Source organism: Poecilia reticulata, chromosome 23, assembly GCF_904066995.2.
Source record: "Poecilia reticulata chromosome 23, P_reticulata-male-v2, whole genome shotgun sequence".
NCBI classification, from domain to species: domain Eukaryota; kingdom Metazoa; phylum Chordata; class Actinopteri; order Cyprinodontiformes; family Poeciliidae; genus Poecilia; species Poecilia reticulata.
Genome location: NC_088852.1, coordinates 11,125,947 through 11,140,303, shown reverse-complemented (window position 1 = coordinate 11,140,303; position 14,357 = coordinate 11,125,947). Strand labels below are relative to the sequence as shown.

At 39.2% G+C, this 14,357-nt stretch overlaps 2 protein-coding genes across 2 annotated transcripts; one reads left to right on the top strand and one right to left on the bottom strand.

Moving 5' to 3' along the window:
• The first annotated feature begins 2,531 nt into the window (after positions 1-2,531).
• Positions 2,532-8,591, top strand: LOC103459462 (aldo-keto reductase family 1 member B1-like). The gene is made up of 10 exons (XM_008401024.3): positions 2,532-2,716; positions 3,631-3,798; positions 3,909-4,025; positions 4,172-4,249; positions 4,495-4,617; positions 5,759-5,865; positions 6,933-7,014; positions 7,207-7,290; positions 7,402-7,484; positions 7,947-8,591. The coding sequence occupies exons 1-10, from the start codon at positions 2,651-2,653 to the stop codon at positions 7,987-7,989; spliced, it is 951 nt and encodes a 316-aa protein (XP_008399246.1). The 5' UTR covers positions 2,532-2,650; the 3' UTR covers positions 7,990-8,591.
• A 115-nt stretch (positions 8,592-8,706) lies between these two features.
• LOC103459461 (aldo-keto reductase family 1 member B1-like) lies at positions 8,707-13,349 on the bottom strand. Its single transcript, XM_008401023.3, has 10 exons — positions 13,200-13,349; positions 12,433-12,600; positions 11,194-11,310; positions 10,938-11,015; positions 10,716-10,838; positions 10,519-10,625; positions 10,358-10,439; positions 9,838-9,921; positions 9,657-9,739; positions 8,707-9,179 (listed from the first exon to the last, which is right to left on the bottom strand). Exons 1-10 carry the CDS (start codon positions 13,263-13,265, stop codon positions 9,137-9,139), a joined length of 951 nt encoding a protein of 316 aa, XP_008399245.1. The 5' UTR covers positions 13,266-13,349; the 3' UTR covers positions 8,707-9,136.
• Positions 13,350-14,357: the final 1,008 nt, after the last annotated feature.

Below are 14,357 nucleotides of genomic sequence, written 5' to 3'. Positions count from 1 at the left end.
GGCGGCTGTTAGCTCACATAACTTTTCCCTTTGTGTGTGTGTGTGTGTTTCTCTCTCTCTCTCTCTCTCTGTCTCTCTCTCTTTTCATACGGCTGTCTTCTCCTTCTCTTATCTTTGCCTCAGAATGTTGAATGGCTCAGTTAAAGGTCTCTGAGGTTTTATCAGATTTTTGCCAAAATAAGCAATGTGTGCGCACTCCATCAGCAGTCTCTTGAGGTTTAAATCTCTGTGTGTGCACAAGGGCGCTCCTCTTCAAACATCAACCTGGGATAAAGCCACATTTTAAGTATAATTCAAATAAGCATACTCCCTTTATCTTCATGCAAGTAATTGATCGTACCCAGAATTTGTTCAAAGAGGAATCCATTGACTCAATTTCAAATCACAAATTAAAGCAGTTCTTGAGGTTTTTTTTTTTTTTTGTTAAATGGAATGATCAATCTTTTTACTTACCAAATTTATGCACCCTGTTTTCCAATGTATAAACTGATGTGATCAAATTACTTTAGGTAATTTGCACTAAAGGGTTTTTGAAGGTGTGACTGTGCCCTCTAGTGGTTCAGCAGCAAAACTAACCAAGGTGCAGAAAGCTTTGTTTGGGCCCCCCGGACGATTCTCAGGAATTTTAAGCACATTTAAATGATGCATAAAAAGCAAGACATTTGAAGCAGTGTGCACAGTTTGTGTAACAGTTTAATTCATAGTTAATTTGATGTGCAAGATTCATTTCTTTGAACTACTTTTTATTATATCTCCTTGGACATTGCTCAGGTATATTTAGTCTTTCTAATGTATTAGAAATGTGTTGCATATTTCTGCACATGATTTTGAGTTTTCTCTGATACTTTTTGCTGGAATTGTTAATTTGCATCTAGTCAGAGCTTTATGGTTAACCGATGTTTGTGTAGGTCATAACCACACCTACATGACCTGCTGCCAAGGAAAAGTAGATTCACTTGCTGATGCGTTTGTCTGTTCCTAGAGTGAAGGGCAACGATGGTTGGTTTTCTACAAGGCTGTTATTGATTTATTTGCAGTTTGAGATTTTGTTTTTGTTGCCCCTCTTTGGACTCCTTGTCAGAAGAGGTACTATATCTCATTCATTGATCATCGTAGATCTGAACAATAAAAAAAGGTTGTTTTAGTTGGCCTGCATATTCAGTTCACAATTACTTATTTGCCTATATCTAGAGGAAAAGAAGTAAAGTATATATGATCAGCTCCATGCAAATGTTTAGCTGACTTCACTGAATGGGTGCAGCCATGTCAAGATTCATGTTTGTGCATATTACAATAATAGTTCAGCTAAATTTTCCCACCTGAGCTGTTATTCTCTGCAGCTCTGCCAAAGTTGGCAAATGTTGTTTGTTTTCTTGATTAATTGTCTTGTTTACCGGCCTGTTAAGTTACGCAGGTGAATACGTCTTAGTCGCTTTGGAGAAGTATACTTCACTTTTAGATAATGGATTAAACACCATCAGATTTTATAATATATATATATATATATATATATATATATATATATATATATATATATATATATATATATACACCTTATGCCTTACCAGTAATCAGATACCCTGCCGGAATAATTAGCTGGCCAATGGAAGAGATGAAGGCCACGGATGTTAAGACTAGGAAGCTACTAACCATGCATGGAGGGTTCCACCCCAAATCCAGCACCCTGAGACTGTACACGAGCCGTAAGGAAGGAGGCAGAGGACTAGTGAGTGTGAGAGCCACTGTCCAGGATGAAACATCCAAGATCCATAAATACATCAAGGACAAAGCCTCATCAGACGATGTGCTCAGCGAATGTCTCAGGCAATGGGGAACAGAAGACAAGGTGCTGCAAGTACCATCATGGGAGGACAAGCCCCTACATGGGATGTACCACCGACAAATAACTGAAGTGGCTGATGTCAAGAAAACCTACCAATGGCTGGAGAAAGCTGGACTCAAGGACAGCACAGAGGCTCTTATCTTGGCCGCCCAGGAACAGGCCCTAAACACCAGAGCAATAGAGGACCTCTGGTAGAGGACCCGAGCTCAGAGGATGAAACAGACCACCCGCGGAGGGTGAGAAGGGAATTTTATATATATATATAATCAACTAACCCTTCTCCAAACTTCTCAGCTTTATCTCTGACTTGTGTGTGGTTGTCGGTTGTTCACTAATGTTCTCAAACAAACCTCAGAGGCCTTCAGAGAACAAATATACTGAAATTATTTTGCTTTTGCTTGGACAAACTGGATGATATCTGGAAGTAAATTGTGGCACTACAGGTTTTATTTAGAGCTATGTAATTTATTTCTATTCCTCCTTACATCAGCGTTTCCCAATAAACTCTCTACATCACTGAATTTTCACAAAATGTGAAAAAGGGTTCAGAGGGTGTGAACACTTTTACTAGGTTGTAAAAGGCATATGAAAGAAAACACCTCTTGTATTGTGTGTTCTGATTATTAATAGAAAGTGACGTATATTCCCACTCCCTAATAATAAACGGAGTGACAGAAGCGCATGGTGGATCGGGGCTCAGCTCCAATGAAGTCTGCTAAAAGGCATAACTAATCGATCTACGACGCTCTCGTTGTGTGCTGTGCTCCGACCTGCGCGTCACATTCAGGGTCTGCTCGTCCTCCAGCAATGGCAACTGCAGTGAAACTCAACACCGGCACCCAAATGCCCATTGTAGGACTGGGCACATGGAAGGTGAGTTTGTCTGTTTAAATAAAGTGTTGCATATTTGCTTTAGCTAACAGTTCAGGTAAGCTAGCTGAGCATTTTCGTGGGAAGAGGCTAAACACTCCACTAAGCTAAAAGAAAGTTTGGTTTCACTTCCTGGCTTGAGTTTATTTTTCATTATCAAGTGTTTAAAAGTGTGTTGGGGGGGCGGGGGGGTTTCTTGCGTACTGTGAAGTTTTGACTGAGCGCGTCTTGATAATGTTGCACTGACCGTGGCTAATACGCGGTGCACGCAGGCGATTTTTAGAAACATGAGCGGGGTGTGCACAGTCTGAAGTAAGGCTTCTGCATTATAACTACATTTTTTCAGTGAGAGTCAGCAAAATCTCGGTTATTTTACTTCAGGCTAAATGACAGGAAATTCATTCCCAACCTTCTGTCTAAAAGTTGCGCGTGCATATAAACATTTACAACCTCCTAGTTGTAAAATAAATAAATACAAATATTTTCTTAGATAAGCTGGCTCCACTTTAGCATATTATTTTTCACACTGCCTAGCAGATCAACTCCTGTTATAGTATTAAGTAACCTTAGTCTGGAAAACTTCCTGTATGAACACACCTATCCTGTCTGTTTACATTTTTTGCAGACATAAATGGCAGGTGTTTTAGCAAATTTCACTGCCTGAAATACAGACGGCTCAGAATAGAAGGCATATATTTTTCCCAGCCTAGATAAGTGTGTAAAATTGGAGTAGGAATGGGAAATGTGTGGCTCTTCAGACATTCTTCTGGATACCACCGTGTTACCATTTTATCCTTCCTGACTTTTACAAGCCAAAACTGTTTGACCACCCATCTACCATTTCTATTCATCTGTTGAGACCATTTAAGCTAGGTTTATGTTTTTGTTTTGTTTTTTTCTTCTTCTTCTTCTTCTAGTCTCCCCCTGGCAAGGTGACGGAGGCAGTGAAAGCAGCCATTGCAGCTGGTTACAGGCACATCGATGGGGCGATGGTCTACCAGAACGAGACGGAGGTGGGCGAAGGGGTCAACGCCATGATCAAAGAGGGCGTGGTCAAGAGAGAAGATCTCTTCATAGTCAGCAAGGTAAGATCCCGTTGCATGCAGTGCGTTGCCTGCTGCAAAACTACTTGGACATGCTGTTGACGTCGCTGATCTTCAAAATGCTCATTTCCGAAATATGGTTTGCTTCGTAGCTGTGGTGCACGTTCCACGAGAAGCCCCTGGTGAAGCAAGCGTGCGAGAAGACGCTCGCTGATCTTAAACTGGACTACCTCGACCTTTATCTTGTGCACTGGCCCATGGGGTGCAAGGTGAAACGACTTCTTCCACACGTGACAGTTTTCACAGTCATTTTAATAAGCCACTTAAATGACGTCTCAAAAAACATTTTTACTTTTAAATCCAGTTTCTTATTAGCGTTGCTCTAAAAATGGTTGAATAAATGTTTTTTGTCCAGTCTGGTGGGGATCTTTTTCCTTTGGACGGTAATGGGGAACTGATCAGCGATAGTACTCACTTCCTGGAGACATGGGAGGTAAGCTGGTAAAACACAACTTCTCTCAGCTGTAGTTTGCTGAAAATTGAAATATCACATCCTAATAATTAAGCAATGTAGTAGTTCATGGTGAAGATATGAAACAGATTTGATTTTTTTTTTTTAAAAGCAACTATGCAGGCAGAAAAGTTGCAGTGCATGTTTTCTTAAAGACTTAAACTATAATGCCAGCAGGCTGCTTGTTTCATTAGATGCGTCGTTTTTGCCTTTGTATTTTTCCTCAGGGTATGGAAGAGCTGGTCGACGCCGGTTTGGTCAAAGCTATTGGCATCTCCAACTTTAACAAGGACCAGATCGAAGCCGTCCTCAAAAAGCCCGGCCTGAAGTATAAGCCTGCCAACAACCAGGTAAGCTTGAGTTTACCTTAGCCGCCACCTTAATGACCTGCAAACGCTGGCGACAGATGCAGTGGTCGCTTTTCACGTCACCCATTGAAACCGGAGGGTATTGCTGGTAAATAACATGTCTAGTTTGTGTCTCTCTCTGAAAGGGCATCAGTAATGGTATTATCTGTCTCTTCCTATCTGCTCTGGCCATTCGTAATGAGCCGCAGCAGCTTTCCCACAGGCCACACCGATTATCTGAGGTGACCTTATATTTTTGTGCTCCTAGGGCGCCATTGCTCTCAATCACTGCTCTGCTGCTGCTTTCTAATGAAATTAAAGGGCCATTCTTTTTTTCTTTTACATCTGCCTTTTGTCCTCTTACACACCAGACAGACGTTTTCTGTCTTTTATATCAGCGAATTTATCCTTTTAAAATAGATTAATTTGAGATATAAGTAACCATTCCCATGCCTTGTGCTTTTGGACTTTTTACACATCAACTACAAACCCTAATATATTTTATTACCGCCACGGCGGTGCTGGCATCATGCTTTTTTTGTTTTGTTTTTGAAAATGCTTTTTTTTTTCTAGCAAACACAAGGTAGCTGGATAAAGTTGATGGGAAGGTGGATGGTGCAATATACAGAGCATTCCTGTAAAAACATGTTGAAGACTGCAAAGACTAGAGCAGAGGTTCCTCTTCCTGTACAAGCTACTTGAAAGCCGATGTTCACCGATTCTACTCATTCGGTTTGGTGGAGTCAAAAAATTGGCAAAACTTGTAGAGACGGACATTTTTTAAATTTATTTTTTAATCTTCGTGCGGATTGTTTATCACTGCGAAGCTTATTTTATGCAACCAGTTTCTATGTGAGAGGCTCCTGTTCAAAGTCTTTATTGATTCCTGTTTGACAAGAACATGTTTCACACGTAGCCTGCTACGAAATGCTTCAGTTAAGAAAAGGGCCTTTCAGTACTGAGGCAGAATAAAATGCATGCCACACATTTCAGATTTTCTTTTAAAGAAGAAAGTTGTTTTTTTGGGGGGGTTTTCTCGACAATTTTGCTCTACTTTCTGTGCCTATGAAATCCCAATATCTGTGTATACTGCGCTTTAGCTCTTGCTGACTTGCGCCATTGCCTAATAGTGTTTTCTTCCTAGGTCGAGTGCCACCCATACCTGACCCAGGATAAGCTGATCGAGTACTGCCACTCTCAAGGCATCACAGTGACTGCTTACAGCCCTCTCGGGTCCCCTGACAGACCCTGGTATGTTTTTCAAATCAAAATGCTATGTAAATGTCTGTAAGGTGGAAGAAACACACATATGTAAGCTCAGTTTGTGCTCAACTAACTGCACAACTAACTGGTAAAAAGAAATGTGCCGAGTTATCAAAAAGTAATCAAAACTGATCGGACTCACACAAGCTTAAAGAAGACTTTTTGTAGCTGTGGGCTAAATCGGATCGAGACAATAATTACGGCGCTATTCATATCTTAGATGAATAGTTCTTCAACATTTAAATGCGGTGCTCTGAACCTACTACACATGAACGAAATGTCGATTTGACAGAAGTTGCGAGCATTTCAGTGATGCCTGAGTGTCAAAAGATATAACAGTTAAACCTACTCTTTTTTTTTTTTACAAAATAAATTGTATTTTTAATTCTGTTGCAACAAAAAAATATTTTGCTGTATTATAAAGAAATGTTTAATATAAAATATAGGATGTCTTGCTGTTAAATTATATCACAGTGACTTAAAAAGTCCTACTTTTATATTTATGTATCTAAAATTAAGACCTTAAAATGTCTTTAATTCTTTTTTTTTTATGTAAGTCAACCTAATTTGTGATTAACAAAATGTAGGCCAATGTAAATTTTGTTGTGGCAATACTACTTAGACTTTTACACATTCTATGTAGTCTTTTTTTTTGTTCCCTCTCATCCCCAAAAGGCTAGTTTTTTTTCAGGCTAGCTAGCACCGAACGGTGTGTGCGCTCTGCGCCTCTGCAGTGTGAGAAGCACAAAGCTGCTGTCAGGAGCCACAAACAGACCCCAGAAATGTCATGGTTTGAATCCGCTGGGGGTGGCTACAGCTCCCCAGAAAACCGCCTGCAATGCTATTTTTGTATTTCTCCCTGCTGTTCAGTCTGTCACGTCCCTTTGGTTGGTTTCAGCATGTGACGGTTGTTCCTCCTTGCCTTTGTGTGATGTGTTTTGTAATTTGTGAACTAAACATCAGTAATTGTTGTAAACTGAATTGTTTCGTGTTTGGTGTGTTCTCGCTGCAGTGACAGAGCAGTGGTTGACCCCTGTAAGTGATTTAAATTTCAGGGCTAAGCCAGAAGACCCCTCACTTTTGGATGATCCCAACATCAAAGCCATCGCTGACAAGCACAAAAAGACTTCTGCTCAGGTACAGAAAGATTTTTTTTTTTTATGCCACAAACCTTAATTCATGTTCCTCTTTTGTTTTTCTTCGCGTGCATCGGCGATATTTACAGAGACGATAAGAGAAATTTATGTTTGACGCTGTTGCTATTTGTCTCCAGCTTTTACAAGGCCACGCAGCGTGTTTAATATCCTGCCCACTTCCTGTTTTTTCCAGGTCCTGATCCGCTTCCACATCCAAAGAAACGTGATTGTGATCCCAAAGTCCATCACTCCGCAGCGCATTCAGGAGAATTTCCAGGTAATTCAGTGATCATCTTATATTTTGCCTTTCAAAGGAAGACATTTTTTTAAATATATTTTTTGCTTTTCTTGCTCTGAATCTGACCCAAGAGCTGCTTAATTGTTCCAGGTGTTTGACTTTGAACTGACCGAGCAGGAAATGAATACCATACTGGGATTCAATCGGAACTGGAGATGCTGCAGCATGCATTGGTAAAAAATAAATTAATTTTAAAAAATTGCTCTTGTGCTTTTATTTGATGGTTCTTTCTTTTGCATGGTTATAAGATTATTTAATGTCTGATTTAATATTATCTATTTTAATATATTAGTGTACATTTTATGTTTTAAGGTAGCTTAATAGCTGCACCTACAATGACATAGAAGATATTTGATATATTTTCTGTGACCTAATTTCATTTGAGTCAGCACTTGTGGAGGACATAGTGTTAATAATGACTGTTAGTCATAATAATGACTAACAGTGACCTTAGTCATAATAATAAGGTTTTATAAACGAAAGCGTATCATTTTGTTTAGCTGCTCTGAAGGCTAACCAAAGGGTTTGTTTTGTCTACCTCATGAAATCCAGCAAATCGCCTTCACAGATGAAATGTCCACAAAAGGAGATGTTTTCTGTTGCGCTTTAGTTAATGTTTTTTCCTCTTTCTGTAGGGGCGTGAAACACAAGGATTACCCGTTCAACGCCGAATTCTGAAAGGAAGACGACAGATTTTCCACAGGTGCTCATCTCTGCTTCCATACCCTCTGGATGTCCTCACTTCCTAGAGGAGATTTTTTTTCTTCTTTTTTGTGAGAGCAGGGGCATAATATGAGCATACTGGCATAGATCCATTTTTCTCTGTCTGTCTGTCTCATTGCGAATCGAGTTCTGCCTTAAAGCTGCATTAAGTTACTGAAGTCCCTCAAACGTTGCCATCCCTGATGAATATGAAATTATTTTTAAATCTAAGTTTGGCATTCCTTTTTATATACAGGGGCATGCTGTCCTTGGTAAACTTTTGCATTATTAAGATAAACATGTTTTTATGACACTACCTGTTACATTTAAATACGCTCCTTCAATTCGCGACTAAGGCCGAGATACTTAAGGTTTACATGTTATTGGCGAATTTCCAAGCATGTACCACAGAAAACCTGAACATGTTGCAATCCAGAAAGCTTGAGTGACTCATGTGGCACTTTGCAGTCATGTGTATCGACTCTGTCACGAAACAACCTCCAGCTTTCACTTCTCATGTTATCTGTGTGTGTTAAGCTGCACAATAAAGTTCCGTGATGTATTATGTCACAAGTTTATGCGGTTTCCTGTCTTTAGAGGTGACGGAAATAAACAGAGTGGTTAATGTTTGATTCACACGTTCTTTGAAGTGCGAGACGTTGAATTCAGAAAAGGAGTCTCAGACTTTAAAAGTGGCATTTCAAGTCTTTTATTCAACAAATTCAGTAGATGTTTCACAATATCGGTGCATCAAAAACGGATCAAATGCAGCTGTTTATAAGAACATCGTGGCAAAGTAACTTACTTAGATATTCATTACTGTTGCATTTTGTTCATATAGATCAACGTAAACGTTTTAACGATTTTTCATTGTATGGAGCTAATATTGTCACAATACACTTGCTTCATCTAGGTTTTAGTCGTATTACAAATCAGCCTTTATTTGAACCCTTTGCTTCCCTTTTAATGTCTAACTAACCACTTCATGAACAATTGTTTTGGTGACATTTTCTGCAGGTTCCAGGTTCCATAGACGATAATTAGGTAGTAAGTTAATTAAATGATCATCCTTTTTTTTTTTTTTTCCTCAAAGAAGAATCCAACAGAAACAGTGCTGCATTGGCTAGTATTCTGCATTGAAGGGGTAGTCTTTATGCTTTACGGCCCTGTGGGGCAGGGGAAAAAAGAAAAGACAATGGAACATTGTTAAACTTCACGATACGAAACAGGAGTCGACAGTTTAATGCCAACGTGTTGTTTCTTTTTCTAAATTATTCACACTGCATGAACTTTCCACATTTTGTCACATTACAGACGTCTGTGTTTTTGTTATTTGGGAGATCAGCAAAAATTTCAAATTTCACAGAAAGAATTAAAGCAAAACTCCAGGTATGTTTTTTGATGAGGGAATAACATGACATGATATAAAGCTAACGTAACACCGATCCTCTCCTTAAGCGGTATCAAATTTAATGGGGCTAAAAGCAAAAACTTTTCAGATTCTTATTTGGAAGATAACTTTAGAAAACGTTGTCGGCCTATCGCATGCAGTGAACTTAATCAAATACTTTGACGGCTTTTGTAACGCGACAAAAGGTGGAAAAAGTAACACACAAACTACATAGTCTGTCATTTCTACTCACCACTTTGCTGGGAATCCTCTGTAGTTCCTGTTCGAGCCCAGGATCGTTTTCATGTCGTCTTGGCTTAACTCAAAGTCAAACAACTAAAAGAGAGACGAGATCGATTTGATAGGGGAGATCAACAGATGAGGATTCTTTTCCTAAACCCTTTTAACACGGATGCTGACGGAGGTTGTTTTACCTGGAAGTTCTCCTTAATCCGACTTGGTGTTGCCGACTTGGCGATGACTGCCACATTCCTCTGTGTGTGGAAACGCATGAGAACCTAGGAAGGGAAAATGAGGAGCATTTTATTAAAAATAGAAACTGTTGCATGATGTCATATTTGGTGGTTCACCCCGAAACACCATACAAATGACCTTCTTGTGATTGGATTTTTGCCTTTGGGCACTGATGTTTATCAATTGCCCTAGATCTTCAAACTTTGAAGGCATTTGAGGGTTTCATTGTACACAACTCATCAAAAACACCAGAACACAATATTTTCTTGTTCACTAATTTCTTAAGTTCACTTATGCCGCTGTTATCAGTGATCGTATAGTGCAAAGTGTGAGGCATCTCATGGAGAAGCATGATGATCTTAAGAAGCATGATGATCTTACAGAAAATAATGTATTTACCACATTCATTTTTTTTTTTTGTAGAACCTAAAAAAAAAAAAAAAAGTTTTAATCATAAGGAGTCATTAGCTCCGGTCTTACCTGTGCTGGAGATTTGTTGTACTTTTTAGCAATGGCCAAGATGGTCGCGTCCTCTAGAAGACGGGGGTCATCGGAGGAAGCCCTTTCAAAGGACGTGAATTGTTTGCAATTAGTGATAACTTAGTTGTCTTGAGTGATGACTCTGATGTGAGTGAGCTCACCAGGGTCTGTCTGGAGATCCCAGGGGGCTGAAAGCTGTAACCGTGATGCCCTTAGAGTGGCAATAGTTGATCATTTTCTCTTGGGTTAGGTATGGGTGGCACTCAATCTAAAGAAGCACTCAAATGTCACCAATCTATTTTTCCTTTCTTCTTTTTTATATTTCATATGATTTAGAAAACCCAGTTGTCTGAATTACCTGATTGTTGGCTGGTTTGTATTTGAGGCCAGGCTTGTTGAGAATGGCTTCAATCTGGTCTTTGTTGAAGTTTGAGACGCCAATGGCTTTGACCAAACCATCATCCACCAGCTTCTCCATTGCCTTTTAAATAAATTATACACAAGTATTATAAAAAATAGAAATAAAAACGCTCAATAATTTGCAGAGCTAGTCTGTTTGTTCAGTGACTTTTTAAATTACCCCCCACGTGTCCAGGAAGTAGCTGTCATCACAAATGATTTCGTTGTTCTCGTCTGATGGAAAGATCTTTTCCCCTGGCTGTGAGGAGAAAATACAGTTCATATGCATCAGGGTGAAGGTTATGACTCTAAAGCCTCTGAAGTTAAAGAAATGTGGATTTTAGCTGTAGCTAAAATTAATGTTAAGCAGCAAGCATGCACTTTTCTGTAAGGTTATCAATGCTAGGCGAAGTGAGACAGGGTAATTGTGGGCTGACCTTCATCCCCACTGGGAAGTGCAAAAGGTAAAGGTCCACATAGTCCAGCTTCAGGTCTTTGAGAGTTTTCTCACATGCTCCCCTTACCAGTGATGGAACGTGGAAGGTGCACCACAGCTGAGAAACACACACACACACACACACACACACACACATGAAAAAATAAGTATTAATTATCTAGGAGGGGAAACAAGCATGAGATGTTGTAGCCACGATGTTTTTTTTTTTTGTCGTAGTGAATTCTGGATGTCTGTAGCCCTTTGAAGGAAGCCAAAACTTATGAGTCAGTCCCTGCCAAACACCCTTTAAGAATAATGATTCGTTTATATGTATTTTTAAGGAGCCAGCCTTGGGTAATCAATCCATTTTATTATCCATCAGTGGGAGGACTAGCAGGCTTTGGATTAGACCAGTCATTTTCTCCGTTTGAGAAATATGTATAAATCACTCACTTTATATCTAGTGGTTACCACTCTCCCTCTTATACCACTCCTCGTAGACATTCGTAAGGGACAGTGAAGGCAACTAAGATGACGTTGTGAAATGTTTGTAAATGTCTGGCACATTCTTTCCCCTTTTGCCTGTTCTTCTTATTTAATGGAGTAGGAAAGGAAAAACCATTTGGATTTGGCTTCCATCGTTCGTATAAAGAACTAGTCAATAGCTTTGGACAATTGATAAGCTTCACTGCTGTACTATGGCTGTTGCCATGTGACTTTGTCTGGTCAAATCGATGTATGTAGTACTTATTGGTACTGGATTTACATTTACTTGATAAACCTCAAACTTGATCCGTTATAAAACTACTAGAATTAGTGACTCAATGGTTGATTGAGCATCTCTCAGTTAAAAAAAAAAAGTGGATGAAAATATTAACATAGCCACAATATTCTTGCTAATGTGTGAACAAGGGCCTAAAGCTCTGAATTATTGTAGAGTTTCTAATGTTGAGCAGGAAACACAGTGGGGTACTTTGTAGCTGAAAAGGAGACGCTACAAGAAAAGCTTTAACAAACGTAAGTCTATCCAGAAACATCTGTTACTTAAGCTAAACATACAGTGCTTACTGATATTTATAGCCACACAGGCCACATATTTAGTGTGAAAGTTTGATTTTCATGGTTTGAGAAATTTAGGACAATTTGGAGCATGGCAAACTTTGTTTTCCACAGAATTGATCTGTGATATACAGCCATATACAGCCTTATTTCTCCAACAAGCAGTCATTCTTTGGCGTACCTTACTGACGATGAATAAGTCCTCTCTTTTTGCCACTCCTTGTTCAATCATGGCGCGCACTCCTTCCCCAACTTCTCCTTCATTCTCATACACGAAGGCACCATCTATGTGCCTGTAGCCGCTGCTTATAGCCACTTTCACGGCCTCGGTGACCTTCCCCGGCTCGGCCTGTGAAGGTTTACGCAGATTCACAAACATGCAAACACTCAGGCATCAAACATTTGTGGCAATATTTTGATGTCCTTTTTTTGTCAAAGTAGTAAATAATGTTTCAATTTGCAAATTATTTCAACCCAAAAATTGCCTAAAAGTAACTGAAATCTTTAGTCGAGCAAGTGTGGGTAAGTCTTGTCATTTTTGAAGTAGTTTTAATCATGGCCACGTCATTTTTTTTATTGTTTCAACTCCAAAAACTTTAAAGCTCCTACTTTTTTTTAGCATGTGGTCCTCTGTTGTACTTTCAGTTACACATACAAATCAAATGACCTTTACACAAACATCAGCAGGCAGAGCTCAGCAGGCAGTAAAGTGTTAATATTTACCATTGTATGCAGATAACACAAGGCACAGTGTGATTGTAGTGGTTTCACTGCTTATTTCTACTCCAGCAACTCTGGGTATTCGGTACATTAGCATGCAAACTTACAATAAAGTTTAAGTTGCTAAAAGTTTACAAAAAGCATTCATTGAGAGGCAGGACCAACACAGACGAGCTTGCAGTGTATTTACTGAGCAGTTGCAAGAAATGTGTAATATCTTGGCCTTACCCTCCAGGTTCCCAGACCAACTATGGGCATCTTGGCTCCATTGTAGAGCGTAACTGCAGGAATCATCTTGATAATTTTTGTACGTCCAATCTAACCTGGTAGCTCCGAAAGCAGCTGGTTAAGCAAAAGATGCCTGCTGCCAGCTGAAGATGCAGGCAGCCTTTTATTTGATCTTGAAATGGGAGGGGTTAAAGTCATTGGCCCTGTGCGGTACACATTGAAAAAGGGGTGTGACTGTTCAAATGAGATTTTTTTTTTATCATGCCATGAAATTAGGCCAAATTGTAGAACTACGCTCTATTCATTTCATTCACAGCAACAGTATAAATTAAATCAGTGTGACATATTTTAAATGCTTCTCCAAAATGTTAGACGACATCCACATTTTCAAGAGGTACAATCTTAAAATGTTCTGATATTTTTATGCTAAAATGAAGGCTATAAATATTTGATTATTGCCTTGCTGCCCTACAAAGCAATGAAACGTGAAATAAAGAGATGTACAAAGTTCTAACTAATCTCTGATTTGTATTCTGTCGATTGACAGATTCAAAGTAACTCGTACTAAAGGATGACTCGGCAGAAGACGATTCTAGTAATTTATGACATTGAAAACCTGCCTTTTTTTAACTTTTGCTAATCAAAGGGGGTTCAGTATGACTTCATTGTGTCGTAATCAGAGATGAAGCAGCAAATTGTGGTATGGAGTGACGTTTGTAGGCAATTATTAATGAAGCTGTAATTAAACGGCGGTGGTCATCGCTCAGTGACGCCCGGTTTACCGAAAACTCGTAAGCAGCATGTTTGCTTATGTTGAGTCGGAAAATGAACTGTTCAGTTCAGGTGCTGTATCGGTTCGCTTCATTAGTGACACTTCATGGGTCCATTTCTGTCCAAATTAAGTTTACATTGGTCCAATTCATTCTAAAAAAAAAAAAAAAACCAAAATCCAGTATATAGTAAATTTAGATCCAGATGTGTACTGTCAAACTAAAACAAAATTAAAAATCCAGTAAAATTGAGGTGATTATTTCATGCCAATTGATCAAAAAAAATTATCTAAGGAAGCTCAGCTAATTGAGTTGAGAGAGAGCACACAATCTGAGTAAATATTGTGTGCGATTCATTTTTGCAAGGAGTTGGCATACCTATAATGGA